At 35.7% G+C, this 15,581-nt stretch overlaps 1 protein-coding gene across 1 annotated transcript in view; it reads left to right on the forward strand.

Annotated features, from left to right (window-relative positions):
* Positions 1 to 15,581, forward strand: part of CERKL (CERK like autophagy regulator) — a 98,868-nt gene that overhangs the window by 63,774 nt on the left and 19,513 nt on the right. The window contains exons 3-6 of the mRNA XM_069474289.1: positions 1,985 to 2,116; positions 9,347 to 9,410; positions 9,936 to 10,013; positions 14,803 to 14,945. Coding sequence (XP_069330390.1) covers positions 1,985 to 2,116; positions 9,347 to 9,410; positions 9,936 to 10,013; positions 14,803 to 14,945 — 417 coding nt within the window. The remainder of the gene's footprint in view (positions 1 to 1,984; positions 2,117 to 9,346; positions 9,411 to 9,935; positions 10,014 to 14,802; positions 14,946 to 15,581) is intronic.

The following is a 15,581-nucleotide window of genomic DNA, read 5'->3' on the forward strand; positions in this document are numbered from 1 at the left end:
GGGAGCAGAAAATCCAGAGAGGTGAATTCTGTTGGTGATTTGGAAAGGCTTCAGTGAGGAAGTGGTATTTGAAGTGAGATTTGAATAACATTTTGACAAAAATGAGGATGATGTAGAACAGAAAGGAAAAACTGCCTGAACAAAGGAAGTCCTGTCAGATTTGGTATTTGGCAAAAATACAGTGGGTCCAGACCATGATGAGAAAGTTGAAATGGAACATAAAAACTCTGCAGTTTCATGGCTTCGTGCATTTCCCAGGCTGGTCTCACTGTCTAAAATTTCTATCCTTGCTGTTTGCCTGAGGGGTGGGATGACAGGTAACAAAGGAGGGAATTTTCGGTTGTGAAAACAGCATAAGCAAGAGCCTCACTCAAATACTCCTTTCTTGCAGCCCTTTCCAGATCCCTACTAAGAATTAACCACCCTCCTCTCATACAGTCCTGTCATGCTTTGCATGTCTCTGTTAACAAGTCTATACTGTCTTGTGTTTATATTTGTGGATGTTTTCCTCCTTTAAAGCATGAACCACATCTTAATCACTTTGCCCTTCTTCCCAGTGCCTAGCACAAATGCTGAATAAATGTTTCTCAAATGTGTGTGACAGAGAGAGGAGAGGAGATCAGTTTGGACTGGGAGAGGGAGGGCTCTGAATGTCATCTTAAGGGGTTAGGGCTTGCTCTGCAGGCAGCAATGAGCCACAGCTGCTTTTGAACAGTGCGGCACTGATTATAGCTGTGATGGCAGAGGAAGCCATGGAAGGGAAGGGCAGCAAAGGTGCCCAAGTGGTGACACCGAGTCAGAGGACAGCAGCGAGAGAGGGTAGAAGGCATGGAAGCAAATAGCTACTGCCTTGTGAACCTGGGCACTCACTCGAATGTGGGAATTGGAAAAAGCAAGGCATTGAGCACGATTATTGGGAATGTTTAAGTAGTTCACCATGGGCCCATCTCTTCCTCATCCAAAACTCTCCCTGAATTCAAAATAGTATGTGCTGCTGAGATATTTTATTGTGTTAAATATGATGAGACATGAAATATTGTCTCTACTTGACGGATGAAACACTTTCATGTAGTGGACAATTTTTACTTACCTGTAGTAATGGTTTTATTAAAAATGGATGTTAGTAACTGCTTTTTAAATCTTGAAATGTGGCCCTCTGAGAGCAGCTTACCATAAAAGAAATGGTTGTCAGCTTTCTTTTGGCTCCTCTGTCCCTCCTGCCCCTTCCTAACAACAGAAAATTTGCTTTGCACCTGCTCCAACTGGGTTCTAAGTGATAAGCATCTTGCAAACCCAGAAAATTGTAGTATCAAATCTCAGCCCCAACTGTGAGGCAGCACTATCATCGAATCCCTGAGGAGAGGCGTTGCTTTCCCAATTCCCAGAGGAGTTCTTTCTCCCCTGTCCCCTTTTCAGGCTTGAACTCTGACCCAAGCCCTCTTTTTAGCTACCAGCATGCATCGCTCTGGGTGCTGACACTGACCCATCCCTGCTCACTCCGTTCTGCCCTGGACTCATCAGCAGGTCAGGCGTTGGTAGCCCTGGGGTCACTGGGGTGCCCAATTCCAATAATGAGCACATTTAGCGAAGGAGAGGAAACGTACCTTCTATTTGTCACAGTCCATTGCTTTTTTGCAGAAACAAATGCTAAAGGAACATTTGATAAATTATCTGTGATTTGGTAAATATATGTAAGCATTGCCTAATATTCACAAAGTTGCCTTTTTTTAACATCTTCCTTCATAAATTAATTTTTTTACAACTCATGAGTTATTTTAAGAGGGATATGCCTATTTAACTGCTAGGAAAACATAAATGTTTTAAAATATCATATTCAGGAATACTCATGCAAAAATTTCAAATAAAAATCACAAGTACTATTTAAATGTGTACAACATTCTAACAGACTTGTGTGTCATTTTAAAGGGAAAGAAAAAAATGCTGACAGAGACTTTATAACTTTGTCTTTACATTTTCTTCTTAGGTTTTTCAAACAGACCAAAGTCATTAAAAATACTCCTTAATCCCCAAAGTCACAAAAAAGAAGCTATCCAGGTCTATGATGAGAAGGTTGAACCTCTGTTGAAGCTTGCAGGAATAAAGACTGATGTAACAAGTAAGTCATTTTCATAATATAATTTTGCCATTTAAAAAGCACACTCATGGAAGCAAGATAACCTGAATTTATTCTCTGCTGAAACTTGGGAAGCTACTTGTAATGTCTAAATCTTTTTTATGTCTTCTATAACCTACTGCAGCCAGCTCCAGGGTTGTAATTTAATAATTTCACTTTCTTTTTTATTGTATTATTTTTACTAAAATATAAACATTTTCTCTTTAGATCTTTTTCAGACTATTTTTTTAAAAAACAATTGTTTTTAAAGGGAGCTGTACACTTTTCGATATCTTCATTGAGATGTTTGCTATTTACACATTATTTCTGCAGTTTGGCAAGGAATTGATTTTTGCTCACTTTTATAGTTGATGTCTTTCCATAGAATCTCTCCCTAGGTTGTTTTTGTTCTGATTCTGACCCCTGCTGGTTAGGTCAAAACTAAGCAATTAGCTGCTGGTTATAGATGGTTTAGAAAAGCCAGAAGCTTAAATTCATTGTCTAAACTAAGAAATGTGCTTAGGGTTGTGCCAAGGAAAATAGAAATTTGTTAATGCTAAAATTAATAGAAAGAGGGTTAATAGTAGCCTTTTTATTTTTAATTTGGTGACCAATTTCTTTGTTTCCTTGAGACTTTTATTTTCCTGTGGCAGGGGACTGAGAAGAGGAGTTGATGCTATCAAGAATTACAACTTTTCTAGCTTTATATCTATGTAGCTTCACTAACACATAGTGAAAAATTTTAATCAATGAAGAATGTTATAAAACAAGGCTACTCAGGAGACAAACCCAGAATGCAATTGGAATCTCCTAGATTCCTGGGGAAGGGATTCAGAGTGACCTGGCTCTGCTCAGCTGGAGCGAAGGGAGATGGGTCTCACAATGTAAATGAGGTCATTGAAGCCGACACCTCCTGACTTGATGGATTGGGGTAGAAGGAATCCCCCCCCTCAAAAAAAAAAGAGGGCAAGCTTTGTGGGAAGGGCAGCCACCCCAAAAAGCATCTACTACCATAGAGATTCAAGAGAAACTACCATGAAAAACTCAAGAGGAATTTCTGAATTAAAATAATGTTGTAGTGAAGAAGTTAACCTTCCATGTTTGTGACTTTTGGCTTAGTTAGAGGCAATTTACAGGGAAGGGAGAAAATTCAGATCTGTTGTTCCTTTCTACTGAAGAATTTCAGATTGGCTGAAGGAAAAGTTTGAGATTTGTATTAGGGTGAGACAATTAAAAACTGAATAAAGTTATCGGCAAACTCAATAACTATTTTGTGTCATTGATTTAATATGTGAATACTACAAAACAGTTTGAAATGGACATTACTATCTACTGTTCAGTTTAAGACTCTCATGTGGAATGCTTGCTCTGTGTTAAACATTGTGCAGAATGCAAGATGAATAAGCTATCATACCTGCTTTTGAGTGACTTTTAGGTTATTAGGGATTCAAATGGATATTTAAAACTATTATAATTGGGACATACATAAAAGAACTATGGCATCTCAGAGGTGGTATTAATTTTGATCAGGAGGCTCAAAGAAAGCATTTGAACTACACAGTTTTTAAGAGGCAGAGAAGGCAAAAAGTGAGGGAAGGCAGGCAGGCTAGTGGTCATGAACAAGTTGGGCGAGAGAGAGAGAGAATATTATACCTGTAATATCCTGGGACGTTTGTTCCATGACTTTGCTCTACCTTCCTGAGTTTTGACTTCATGAAATCTTATCCTATCATTAAACACCTGTCAGTGAATTGTATCCTTTCTTATTCATATCTAGTGGGGAAAGGTGTATGTGAGAGAGAGATCCAACATGCTTTAATTTTGAAGATAGATTAAAATTTATTTCCTTTCAGTTGACTGTACTAGTATAGTATCTATGCCCAACCTAGAACAATCATTCTCTTCACCATCATGACCCTTCCCAGGGGCTGAGGTCAGACCCCCTTGTCCTGAAGGCTGAAGATGCTGGAACTGAATCTGGATTATGTTATGAAGGGCAAAATGGCTTCTGGGAAGGCTCTCAACAATGTATACTATAGGAAGTTTTAGTCCACATTATGGATGAGTCTTTACGCTACACTCAGCAGCTTATTCATCATGCATTGATTCACAGTTGGTAAAATTTTTTATCATAGTGTTGTAATCTGATTTGGCAAGAATGACTCCACCAGCAGAATAAGGATTAGAAAGAGAGGCAGAGGGGCAGAGAAAAATCATCAAAATGTGCTTTCCTTTGTAAAACAATTATGTTGGAAAAAAATATGTTCTAGGGTTTTCCCCCCTAAATTTGTAAATGGTAAGTATTATATTTAGTTTAACATGAAAACAATAGAATATTACATAAAGCAAAATTAGAATTTGCTTACGTAGTTGTGCAGAATAGCTAATTATTAGCTGCCTAACACTCCTCCTACAGGCAAAATTATAAATTACATCCTTTGTTTATAAAACAATCTTAGTATGTATATTGGCTAAATGTTTATATAAAAATATTTCCTATTTTGTGTGAAGGGCTGAATAAACATCCAGATATTTGAAAAGTTTTAGTCTTCCTGCCTACCTTACCGTGTTGTTTAGAGGTTCAAATAAGATAACATATTTGAAACTACTTTGTATATTATAAAGTGCTATAGAAATATGGTCATAATGCTCTTAGTTTCGTTTTCATAAAATTATGTAATAAGATTCAATTCATGCTTTATTTGAAAGAAAAAATACATTAAAGAGGAAAGCAAAAAGGGTATACATCTTCTGCATATTCAGTGAGACCATTGTTTTAATGTTTCCTTATGTGCATTGGTGTGTCCAAATGGAAATGAATTACAAAATACTATATGATGATGAATTCATTAGGAAATAGTGCTGTGTAAATATGAGGCATGACTTGAAAAATTATAGCTAGAAATATGCATTCTAAAGTACTGTAATTTTTTAATAAATTTCTTTTAAAAATGGATCTTACTACATTAATAAAAATATACATCTTTCATTTTAGCTTGTGCTGAATGTCTGAATACTTCTGAATATAGATCAACATCTTTTGAAATAGTTGAGCTAAAATCACATCCCCCTTCTGCTACCACCACCAATGTAGTATCTTATTTACTAATAGCATCAGAAACACTTCCGGAAGAAACTAGAAAGAATTGAGTTATTTTTCCTAATACCGTGTTGGTGCACTAATCAAAGAAGAGCATGAATGATAAGCCTATGTTGGCATATGATATTCTTTCTCTTGTTCCTAAAATAAAACAAACTTTAGAGATTGTACCATTAAAGGTATGAGAGGTATTTTTAAAGATCATAGATTCATAGGATAATTCTTAGAACAACGGAGTGAAAAAGTAAAGGCAACAGAGAAATTAGACTGAACAGCACATTAGAGGCCATGTAATTCAGTTTCTTCCATGTGGGTGGAATACAGGGGTGTGGGACTCCTTGTGGGTAACCACTCATCCTTGGCTTGGCCACCTAAGTTAGTGGCAGAGTATGTTGTTTCTGGACAGTACTGTCCAGCATTCTTACCTTGAGTTTAGAGTCACTGTGCCTTTGTGTAGATTAGAAGAGGCACCTCCTCAGTGTTGACTTCCAAAAAGGTGTCCTTTCTTCCTGGCTGATTGAGCCCAAGGTCACCTGGCTTGTTGATCAGGAGCACTGGCTAGATGGCAAATCTACCCTGTCTCTTTGCCCAAGTGCCTTTGTGCTAGGCATAAACTGCACAGTTCAGAGAACTTGTGAGCTGATGTTTCCTTCCTTGTAATTTTTATCTACTAGAGTTAATCTTACCTTTTGTAGTAATACAAAATCTGTCCTATCTAGTATATAAGAGTCATTGAGGTATTTGAAGACAGATTTCCTGTCTGCCCTTGATCTCTCTTGTTCCTTATAGGCACATCCCTCTGCTTCTGTCACTCTTTGTATTAACAGAGCTGCTAGAACTATTCAAGGTCGTTATCAGTATCATGGTCAGAGAAGCTTATCTGAATGCAACTTTGATCTCTGCCAGCTTAAGGCCTAGACACCAGATAATTTTACCTCCAGGGAAGAATTGTAAGAAAGTGGGGTTTGTTGTCACTTTGCTCTTCTTTCACCTAGGATCATGCTTCTAACTTTTGACCCTTTACCAAGTCTCTTTGTATTGTTTCTCTTTGGCTATTTTGGGCTCTACTTGAAGTCTTCCATTTCTTGTAAATACCTCTTACCATTCCAGATCCCACCCAGAAGAAAGCTAGGTAATCTGATAAAACTGTGTCCCACAAGATTCTGGTAGCCTGAGGCATTACTCCTTCCTGAATTTCACCTGCATTTTAATAAAAATCTGCATAGTAAATGTTCATGCATCATATGCAGCTAGAGAGAAATAATTCTGGGTGAAAGATTTTTTTTTTTTTACCTCTTAATATGGCCAGTCCTGTGCCCAACACTTAGCTGTGATTTAGGAAGTTGGAACTTTACACCTGGGGACAATGAAGAGTCATGAATGGGGTTTATGCAGGAAAGTGATATGATTAAATATGTATTTGAAAAAGGTCATTATGGCTAGAGTGGAAGAGAGGTTGGAGAGAAACAGGAAAAAAGGTGTATTAGTACAGTTTGAGTATCCCTTATCTGAAATGCTTGGGACCAGAACTGTCTCAGATTTCAGATGTTTTTGGGTTTTGGAATATTTATGTTATGCTTACCAGTTGAGTATCCCTAATTCAAAAATCTGAAATCCAAAATGCTCCAATGAGCATTTCCTTTGAGTATCATGTTGGTGCTCAGAAAATAGATTTTGGAGCATTTCAGGTTTTGGATTTTGAGATTAAGGAGACTCTCTATACAGAAAGATGATTAGTGACCAGATCTAGGGAATTGGCCGTGAGAAATGGAGGGATGCTGTGGTATAATTTAAGGACAGGAACAACTGGCCTTGGGCCTTGTGTGGTTACGGAGAGTGGAAGAGAGGGAGAATCTAAGAAGTCATTTTCGTGTCTTGGAGTGGATGATGGAACACACTAGAACAATATATTTGAAGGTGGACATCTTGAATTCTGTTTTGAACTAAGTTCGAAGTGACTATAGGAAAGAAAATGACATCTCAGCATCCTATCAGCATCCTATCCTGAAAGAATTTTATCACCAGACCACGAAATATTTTCCTTATGTCCAAATCAAATCTCATCTGATTTTGTTTCAGTCTATTTCTTCTTCAACATGAAGTATCAACCTCAAGATATTATTTTCCTCTAGTCTTGTCTTAAGGAGGTTATATTTGCACTGAAGGGGAGGAAGGATGCCAGTAGTGGAAATAGTGTTCAAACACCTGTAAACTGTGGTCTCTGAATCTCCTATATAGAAAAGGGCACAGAGTGGTGCTCTCACAGGGAAAAGGAAAGTAGAGGAAAGAAAAAGCTAGTTACATTTTTTGAAATTGCATTTGTCTTGCAGTCCTCTCCGTATGTTTATTTGGAATGAGATGATTTGAATCTAACTCTCTGATTCCAGGGCCCATAATAGCCTGTCTAAATACATACTTGGTTCTTTCAACTGTACCTAAATAGTAGTCCAGATCACTCTTTATCTTTTGTCTTACATTATTTATCTTTGTAATCACTTATTACTACTTCATATTATATATTCATTTTTTAATTACTATACATTGTCTATCTCTAGAGTGTAATCTCCCTGAGGCCAAAAATTTTATTCATTTAATTCACTCTACTGATATATTTTATAGATGTGGGTTTCTTTCATCTTCTTTTTCTCTGTCCAGATACTTGATTTTATTTAACGTTTACAATGTTACTTAAAAAATTACTATTGTTGGACAGTTTGTATTAGTGTATAGTCAAATTCCACCCATAAAATCAAGGGAAAAATACACTAATTCAATTTTTTGAATAAAAAGAGAATTAGGCCATAACATAATTTTAAAGCTCATTTGTATTGAATTTGAAAAACTTTACTAAAGTAAGCTTTGTTATAAAAGCAAGACTTGGTAAACCTATTCTCAGCATAAATATTTCTTCATAATATCCTTAATTATTTTTAATGTGTATGTGTAAGGCACTTTATTATTTTGCATTTTAAGGTTGCAACTACCTGCTGTAGTTATAAATGATGAGCACAAATCTTTTATAACTTAACCTTTCAACTTTATTAATATTAACATTTTATATCTAGTTTTATAGCTTTTTTTTTATTAGAATTTAATATAGAGAGGTTTTATTCATGTGAATGTTAACAGCATTTTGAGTAAGCTATGGGAGAATTACAATGTAACACTGCTGGATACAGAATGATTCTTTTAGACACCAAGACTAATAATTTTTAACAATATCTAAAAACATTGTAGGAAAAGCTTGAACCATGCTGGCACCAGGGACAGACAGGCATGAAAGATTAATGTAATCTTGCATATAATGATGCACATTCTTACACAAAAAATCCATCTGCAATGTCATGTCAGTCAGCAGAAATCTTTGATGGGTGGATACAGCTGGGCTGCCTCTTCTGGCAGAGCTGCCCTGGAAAATGCAAAATGTGGTTGTGATGCTTGGTGCCATCTGCAGTGTGCCCATTTATCCTGTCTTCACTGGCATTTACAATACTGCATAGGGCATCAGTGACGGTGGAGACAGCAATAGGGAATGACAGATTCATTTCCTCAGAGGATCCGGGCTCTGGTGGGCTTCCGTGCCACTCTTCTCGGGGCTGGGTCTCTTATCATTGGTGTTGGCTTTACTTCATGTTTTACCATCCAAGTCCTCCTCTTTTTAGTCTAGCAGTTCCAGATACACATTCTTCTGGTTTGTAAATCTTACGCTAACCTTTCAACTAATTTATTCATGTAAGGTTGCCAAAGCGATTTAATATCGACTGTTTGATGCCAGCTAATATGCCTTATTTTCAAAATACTGCTGCTCCTAAGCCTCTGACTTAAAGGAAATATGTCTTATTTAGGGAATACTAAACAGACAGGCACCAAGATAAATTCTCTAACCACTATGTGTGGGATATCCCCAAATGACTTATGCAGTTGGAACAAATATATGACCCTCTTTTACATAAAGCTATAAAACACATCAGGCAACTAACACTTAATCCTCTTTTCCATGATTAAAATATAAATATTCAAGAATAAATGTTGTTTTATGACTTGACCATATGTGTATCATGTTATTTTGCCAAACCAAGTTAAAAAAGTATAGATCATTATTTAAAACTTTCACTTTGTGTTTTTTTAAATAGTAACGGAATATGAAGGGCATGCTGTGTCACTGCTTAAGGAGTGTGACCTCCAGGGCTTTGATGGGTAGGTCACACTATTAATGCATCTTACGGTTCATGTTGTTAAATTTTTTGTTAGTTTTTAGCCACATATTTGGGAACTAAAATTTTTAAATATTTGTGATACGTATAAGTAGGCTCTATTTTGTCCACGTCTATGTAATAATCATTAATGTTAATATAACATCCACCTCTCAGGATCTGGCATAGGAAAGCAAAAGGAGGAATCCAATTATAAGTACTGGCAAATCATAGTGTACTACCCTATACTTACCTAATGTGCATATATTTGCATCTATAATTCTTAATTCTTAGATTGTATTGTGTATCTAGGAAAGCACTGATGGAAGATATATTGGTCATATGGCATAATTATGCTATGATTCTCTTTTGCACATTTACTGATAATTTTAATAGCTACTCATTGATTAATTTATCTGTGATTGGGGAGATATTTTATAAAAACAAACATTATTTTCAGAATGAATAAAAGATACTAATTTTAATATCTCATAATTTGGTGATGACAGTATAGGTGTTTTATTCATAGTAGGCATTGGAAACCATTGTTTGCAATACATTGGAGTGTGCAAAGATTGTTCACTGGCATCCAAACATTAGAACCAAGGCAAGGGACCTAAATTTAATAACCATTTTTAAAATTAGGGAAATCAATGTGTTACAGTGCTAGATTGATATGTAGATTAAAACTTATTATATTCCTTTAAGGAAGATTTTTTTTTGTTTGAAGGGTGGCTATTTGAGTTTAAAAAGTTGGTAAGTGTGTGAATTATTTGTGTCGCATGGAGATGAGCAGGGAACAGCAAAAGACAGATAAGGTCAGGAAAAGCAGCGGGGTCTGCACTTCCACCAAAGTGAAAGGCTTTAACCTTTTCCAAGAACTACTAGTGTTAGGGAGGGAAGTGATGCAATAACATGGAGCATTGGCAGGGCTGTTTTTCAGAAACGCTTAATATTTTTTTGATGAGGAGACAACAACTGGTAAGGAAGAAAGTATGGTAAGTAAAATATTCTTTTTCAGGAAGGAATTTAATTGAGGGAAGTAAATCCAGGTAGCAATATTATACAAGTATTGAGAATCAAGAACATGAGGTAGGAGATTACTTTAGAACTTTATACTTAGAGGTAGACAAAAGGAATAATAGGCTACATTTGGGAAACTATCTTACAAGTATGCAAGTTAAGCAAAGCAATTGGGAGAGTCATGCCCACAAACTATCTACATCAATATGCTGCACAGTCCCAAACCAGAGCTTATGAGTATATGAGGGTGGCTGCATTGTAAATGAGTCCTTGCTTCAAAACTCGATTACATAAATAATGACAATAATAGATACCACAGATATTACACCTGTTCTTACGCACCAGCATTATGAAGTGTTCTGCTGAATGTGTTATTTACAATGTTCTATTGTTAATTGTACTGTGGCAAGGATTAAAAAGACCTTTGCAGAATGAAGGGTATTGTTAAAGTGTAGTATGAGTATAGTAATATTTTTCTCTTTACCTGAACATATTTAATTCTTATTTATTTCTCACGGCAAGTATTGTCACTTTGCAATGTGGGGCTAAAAGATACATAGATCTTTCAGTTATAACCTGATTTTTTTTTTAAATTAGTTTGGCCTCACCATTATTTGAATTGAGTTCCATTATTTAACTGCTTCTAAATGTTACAGCATGCTGATTTATTTCAGACTTAACAATAATTTAAAATTTCCAGTGGAAGTCATCTGTGTTCCAAGAGTTTTTACATAGCTCATTTATTCGTGTGGGTTCAATTTTTTTTTCAGTGGAAGCTGATATGGTAGTTGTGATAATTATCTTATAAAATGGTAATTTTAAGTCATTGCACTTAGAATTACATAGAGGAGTATATGAGGAGAACAATAGAAACAGTTTCTTTAGGTACTTCAAAAAAACAATTCTCTCACTGGCAAAATTGTTTGAAAATGGAATATTGTACATTGGTGAGTTTCCTATGCCTGAACCTGTTCAAACAGTGGCTAGAGGAACACTTTCTGAGAAATTTACAGAAAAGATTTAAGGATAGGATAAGGTAACCCCAAGATGCTATGTCATTTTGATGAGAGACAAGATGACATTCCTTGAAGAACTGTAGCCCAAAGCATCTCTGCCTGACCCTAGAAGAACTATTGATAGGAAGTGATAAGAAATCACCTAATGGTTTGGTTTCTAGATACAAGCTGGAGAGATTGATCAAGAAAGGTTCTATATATAATATTCAATAAAGCAAAGTGATTTGGTAAATAATGTTTAAGAAATGTCATTTGCTAAGATTTTGGAGTTTAAAAAAAAAATGAGTTACATAGATTTCTATGGAGACACATTGTGACATATTTCTAAATCCAACAGAAACAGTGTGTCAGTACTCATGACAGCTGGTGTCCCACTCCAGTGTGTTCTAGTGATCCGCTGATAAAACTTGTAGGAGCTTCAGATTCTATTGCTCTCTGTTTACACTGGGCATGAATTAGGAAGTTTTGTAAAGGATAAGGAAAGAATGATAATCAGATGCATAAACTTGAAGCAATACCAGTTGTGTTTATGATTATAGTTTTAAAAATCTGTAGCTTTTATGCAACTGTAAATATGATAATTCTTTGCTATCTGTTTCACAATTTTAAAAACTGATTTATAGGGTTTTTTGTTCATTGTACCATTAACTAGACTCATAATAACATAGATATTATTTGGATAATATTGACACTTTATCAGATTGACTATGATATCTGTATTACTTATGTAAAAAAAACTTTTCAAGAAAAAAAAAAAAACAACTCTGAATTGAAGACCCAATAATATACTCAACATTTCATAGATAATATTGGTTGATAGGTAAATATACAAACACCTAGTTGACAAATCTTTCTTATCACTCTTTGGAAAGGGAAATAAGACATTAGCACCCAATTTAACATTTCTAGACAGAATCATTCTGTTTGGAGCCATAGCAAGGAGTTTGCTTCTAAAAATAAGATTTGTCACATGCAAAGAATTAGTCCCTCTAAGGTTTATGTAGAATAACTCTTAAGTGTTAAATTAACTCATTATAAACGGTTGAATATTTTGGAGATTTTTTTGCCTTTTTTTTATAGTATTCAGACTCTTGTGATGTTTTTGTCTTAAGCACATTCCCTAGATTGTGTCACTGTATCTGAACATGATTTTAACGATCTAATAGTTGTCAACATAAATAAATATATTCCTTCCTAACTCATTCAATTTCATATTGGTTCTACTGGCAAACTGATTTTCAAAATAAAAAAATTCTCATAGGGCTATTTTTATTAGGCTTCATATATAGAAATGGAGTATAATGAATAATAGTGCAGTCTCTATGGCCAAATTGTCTGATGTCAAATCCCTGTTGTGTCACTTACTAGTGGTGTGACCTTGGAAAAGTTACTTAAGCTTTCTATGCCTTAGTCCTCTGATCTGTAAATTGAGGGTAATAGTATCTATCACATAAAGTTATTGTTCAAATTAAATGAGTTAATACATGGAGAGTGCTATGAACAGTACTTAATATACATAGTAATTAGTCACTAAGTGTGACTAATTCTTGTTATTATTTGTATTAGTTTCAAAAGATTTAACATATAATGTGTTATTACAAAATTTCAAAGGTTTTTGTAATAAAAGATGCTCATAGAAAGGCCATCTCTACTAACTCCAGCAATGAATTAACATATAAATGATGCTATAATTGTATGCAAGATTCCAGGAGTCAAGGGTTGCCATCCTATGTAATTATTATTAGTTCATATATTAGTCCTTTGGTGCTAAATTAGATTTTTTTGGTGACTTTGCCTGGTCCTTTTAGGTCACACCCATATGTCAGCATGTAGACAGGCATGCCATAGAGGGTTATACTTTATACTTATACTGGAAATTTTATAGATATTTTTGAAATCAAACAGGGTAAGGTTCAAATCAAACTTTGATTTCCCCATTTATAAAGGGGATATTGCCTATTTCTCCAAATTCTGAGGATTTAATATTAATAGAAAAGAGTAGACATGTTATCTAATGTATAGTTTGTCCTCAGTAGATTTTATCCCTTTTCTTTGAATCAGTGGCCACATTGTGAACTCCCAGAATCGGTTCAGACATAAAAATAATAATAATGCTCCTAATAAAAAATGGCCTGGGTCATATCCTGCATCTCTTCTAACCAGAGTGGACCTGGATGGCCCACGCTATATGGAGCCATAGGTCCTAACCTCAGGTAGGTGAAGGGAATTATAGGAGGATGAGAGGAAGGTAGAGGGAATTGATGGAAATGATACTTGCAGCCTCTCTGGTCACCACCCTCTAGAGCTTTGTAAACTTAGGGATCCAGGAACTCCTGCTGATTACGGCCCATAGGCTCTTTTGTTTGGCACAGAGAGGTTTTAAATGTACTAAATGCTAGTTGCTAGTATTTACAAATTTGGAGACACCCTAAAATCAGAATTTCAGACTTCTGTAGAAAAATCAGAACTGGATCTGCTAGGCCTCCCACACGATGTGAGTGGGCCGTAGCTGAGAAGCTGCTGGCCGTTTAGACTAAGCATGTTCTTCCATTCCTGCTGGGCTCTTGTAGGCTTTGAGTTGTGACACCTGCTTTCAATAATGCAAAATCATCCTCCTCTTGGGTACATTGATGACATTTTAATGCTTAAGATTATTCTGTATCTTTTAAATACAAATGATTATGAAAACAAATTTCTGATACCTTATGTATTACTTTTGTGGATCCCTCTGCCCATAGTCTACTTACCATAAGGTCATATAAAAACATTAGCAGTACTGTCTAGGATCAAAGGGTAGTAAAACTAAATTTAGAAGTGCCATATAGCAGTGATGTTAAGGAGATGAAAACCGGGTTATGTTTGCAATTACTGCATTCATATATTAATGATGATTAGCAGTTCCTTAAATTAAAGCTTCATATTTTGCATGATTTTTATTGCTGTCTGTCTTTTCAGAGCTTTATTGAAAATTAGGATTTTATGACTTTGGTTGGCATTAGTTAAATGAATTACATATGATAGTATTATTAACATAAAAAAAATGAGGATATGCTTTTGGATGTTAACCAAGCAAAATGCAGGTCTGATATGAGTTAACACGTACAAATGTTTTAATGCCTCTCAACTCTACATTTTGTCTGTTGGGAAGTATCTAGGTATCAAATTTGTTAAGTAAACTTTACCGTGCAGTGCTTGTGTCATCTTATCCATTGACACATACTAGCATGCTTGAAGGTGCATGTGAGTAGTCATGCATGTAGACTATATGAGATTAGTCAAACATTTTGAAGTCTAGATTTCATGAAGTATTACCAGTCATTCTGACATTGTGCATCTTTTGCTTAATTTTTTCCCCAGTGTTGTCTGTATTGGTGGAGATGGATCTGCTAGTGAAGTAGCCCATGCTTTGCTTCTCAGAGCCCAGAAGAATGCTGGAATGGAAACAGATGGAATCCTAACTCCTGTCAGAGCACAGCTTCCACTTGGCTTAATACCAGCAGGCAAGGGAGTGGCCGCAGATTCCTTAATTTGGTCCTCCTCCATCTTTTTCTTTCTTACTTTCTAACCTAGACAGAGTTAAATGTAAAGACTTTTAAGTCTGAAAGATGCAAACTTCTGGCATCTTGCTAGCAAATGTGAGACTTTGGATAAGTCATTTAACTTTGTTGAGCCTTATTTTTCTAATCTATAAAGTAGGGATAACACATATGCTATTCACTTCATTACAAGGTTATTGTGATATTGAATTAGGTGGCGTGTGCAAAGGGTTTAATACGTAGTTAATCAACAGATGGGATGATTACTATTCTACCTTCCCATAAGAATGTCTAATGGTCACACAGTACCAGATAGGAAGTTTCAAAACAAGGCTGCTCCAGTCAAACTGCTTACAATTCCACACGAGGTAAAATGTCGTAACTCGCATAACTGAAGTATAAACAGATAACCTTGAGAAGGCCAAAAGAATTCCTTCTGACTAGAAGGAGGATCAGAGTGCTGGAGGGCAAGCTCCTTAAGGGCAAGGCTTTTATTTTTTCATCCACTGACATTTCTTCAGCACCTAGAATAGAATTTGACACAGTATATGTTCAGAGGTGCTTATTAAGTGAATGAATGTAAGGAGGACTTCATACAGT

This window comes from Eulemur rufifrons, chromosome 1 (genome assembly GCF_041146395.1).
Source record: "Eulemur rufifrons isolate Redbay chromosome 1, OSU_ERuf_1, whole genome shotgun sequence".
In the NCBI taxonomy this organism is placed as follows: domain Eukaryota; kingdom Metazoa; phylum Chordata; class Mammalia; order Primates; family Lemuridae; genus Eulemur; species Eulemur rufifrons.